At 62.5% G+C, this 797-nt stretch overlaps 1 protein-coding gene across 1 annotated transcript; it reads right to left on the bottom strand.

The window, feature by feature from the left end:
* Positions 1–121: 121 nt before the first annotated feature.
* Positions 122–556, bottom strand: LOC107472225 (uncharacterized). Its single transcript, XM_016091768.1, has one exon. The coding sequence runs from the start codon at positions 554–556 to the stop codon at positions 122–124; it is 435 nt and encodes a 144-aa protein (XP_015947254.1).
* Positions 557–797: the final 241 nt, after the last annotated feature.

Raw genomic sequence — 797 nt, 5'->3', positions numbered from 1 at the left:
TCCTTGTGGGATTCAACCTCACTCTATTGTGAGTTTTTACTTGACGATAACCGGTGCACTTGCCGGAAGGAATTTTTGCCGATCGTGCAATTTCCTAAAATCGTAGCTATCAAGTTTATGGCTACCGTTGCACCGGAGGCAGGGCGCGTTGCAGCGTTGGCTGGGGGCCGTTGCAACAGATGCTGGGGGCGTTGCAACGGATGCCGGGCGCGGTGCAACGTTGGCAGGGGGCCGTTGCAACGGATGCCGGGCGCGTTGCAACGTTGGCCGAGGGGGTTGCAACGGAGGCAGGTCGCGTTGCAACGATGGCTGGGGCCGTTGCAACGGATGTTGGGCTCGGTGCAACGTAGGCAGGGTGCGTTGCAACGGATGCCGGACGCGTTGCAACGTTGGCTGGGGTCGTTGCAACGGAGGCAGGGCGCCATGCAACGTTGGCCGTGGCCGTTGCACCGGAGGCAGGGCGCGGTGCAGCGTTGGCTGGGGGCCGTTGCAACGGATGCTGGGCGCGGTGCAACGGACGCTGGGCGCGTTGCAACGATTGCTGGGCGCGGTGCATCGTTGGCTGGGAGCGTTGCATCGGAGGCACCCGCCGTTGCAACGTTGGCTGGGGGCCGTTGCAACGGATGCTGGGCGCGGTGCAACGGATGCTGGGAGCGTTGCAACGGAGGCTGGGGTTGGTGCATCGTTGGCAGGGAGCGTTGCATCGGAGGCACCCGCCGGTGCAACGGAGGCACCGACCGTTGCAACGGAGGGGGCAAATTTTCATATCTCACAATTGGCTCGTGCAATTTTTCTTA

Source organism: Arachis duranensis, unplaced genomic scaffold (assembly GCF_000817695.3).
Source record: "Arachis duranensis cultivar V14167 unplaced genomic scaffold, aradu.V14167.gnm2.J7QH unplaced_Scaffold_19261, whole genome shotgun sequence".
In the NCBI taxonomy this organism is placed as follows: domain Eukaryota; kingdom Viridiplantae; phylum Streptophyta; class Magnoliopsida; order Fabales; family Fabaceae; genus Arachis; species Arachis duranensis.
This window is presented reverse-complemented; position numbering and strand designations above follow the sequence as displayed.

What these genes read in the sequence shown, in the direction of transcription:
- LOC107472225 (XM_016091768.1), bottom strand. Translation starts at nt 556, where the DNA reads ATGCACCGCGCCCAGCAATCGTTGCAACGCGCCCAGCGTCCGTTGCAC.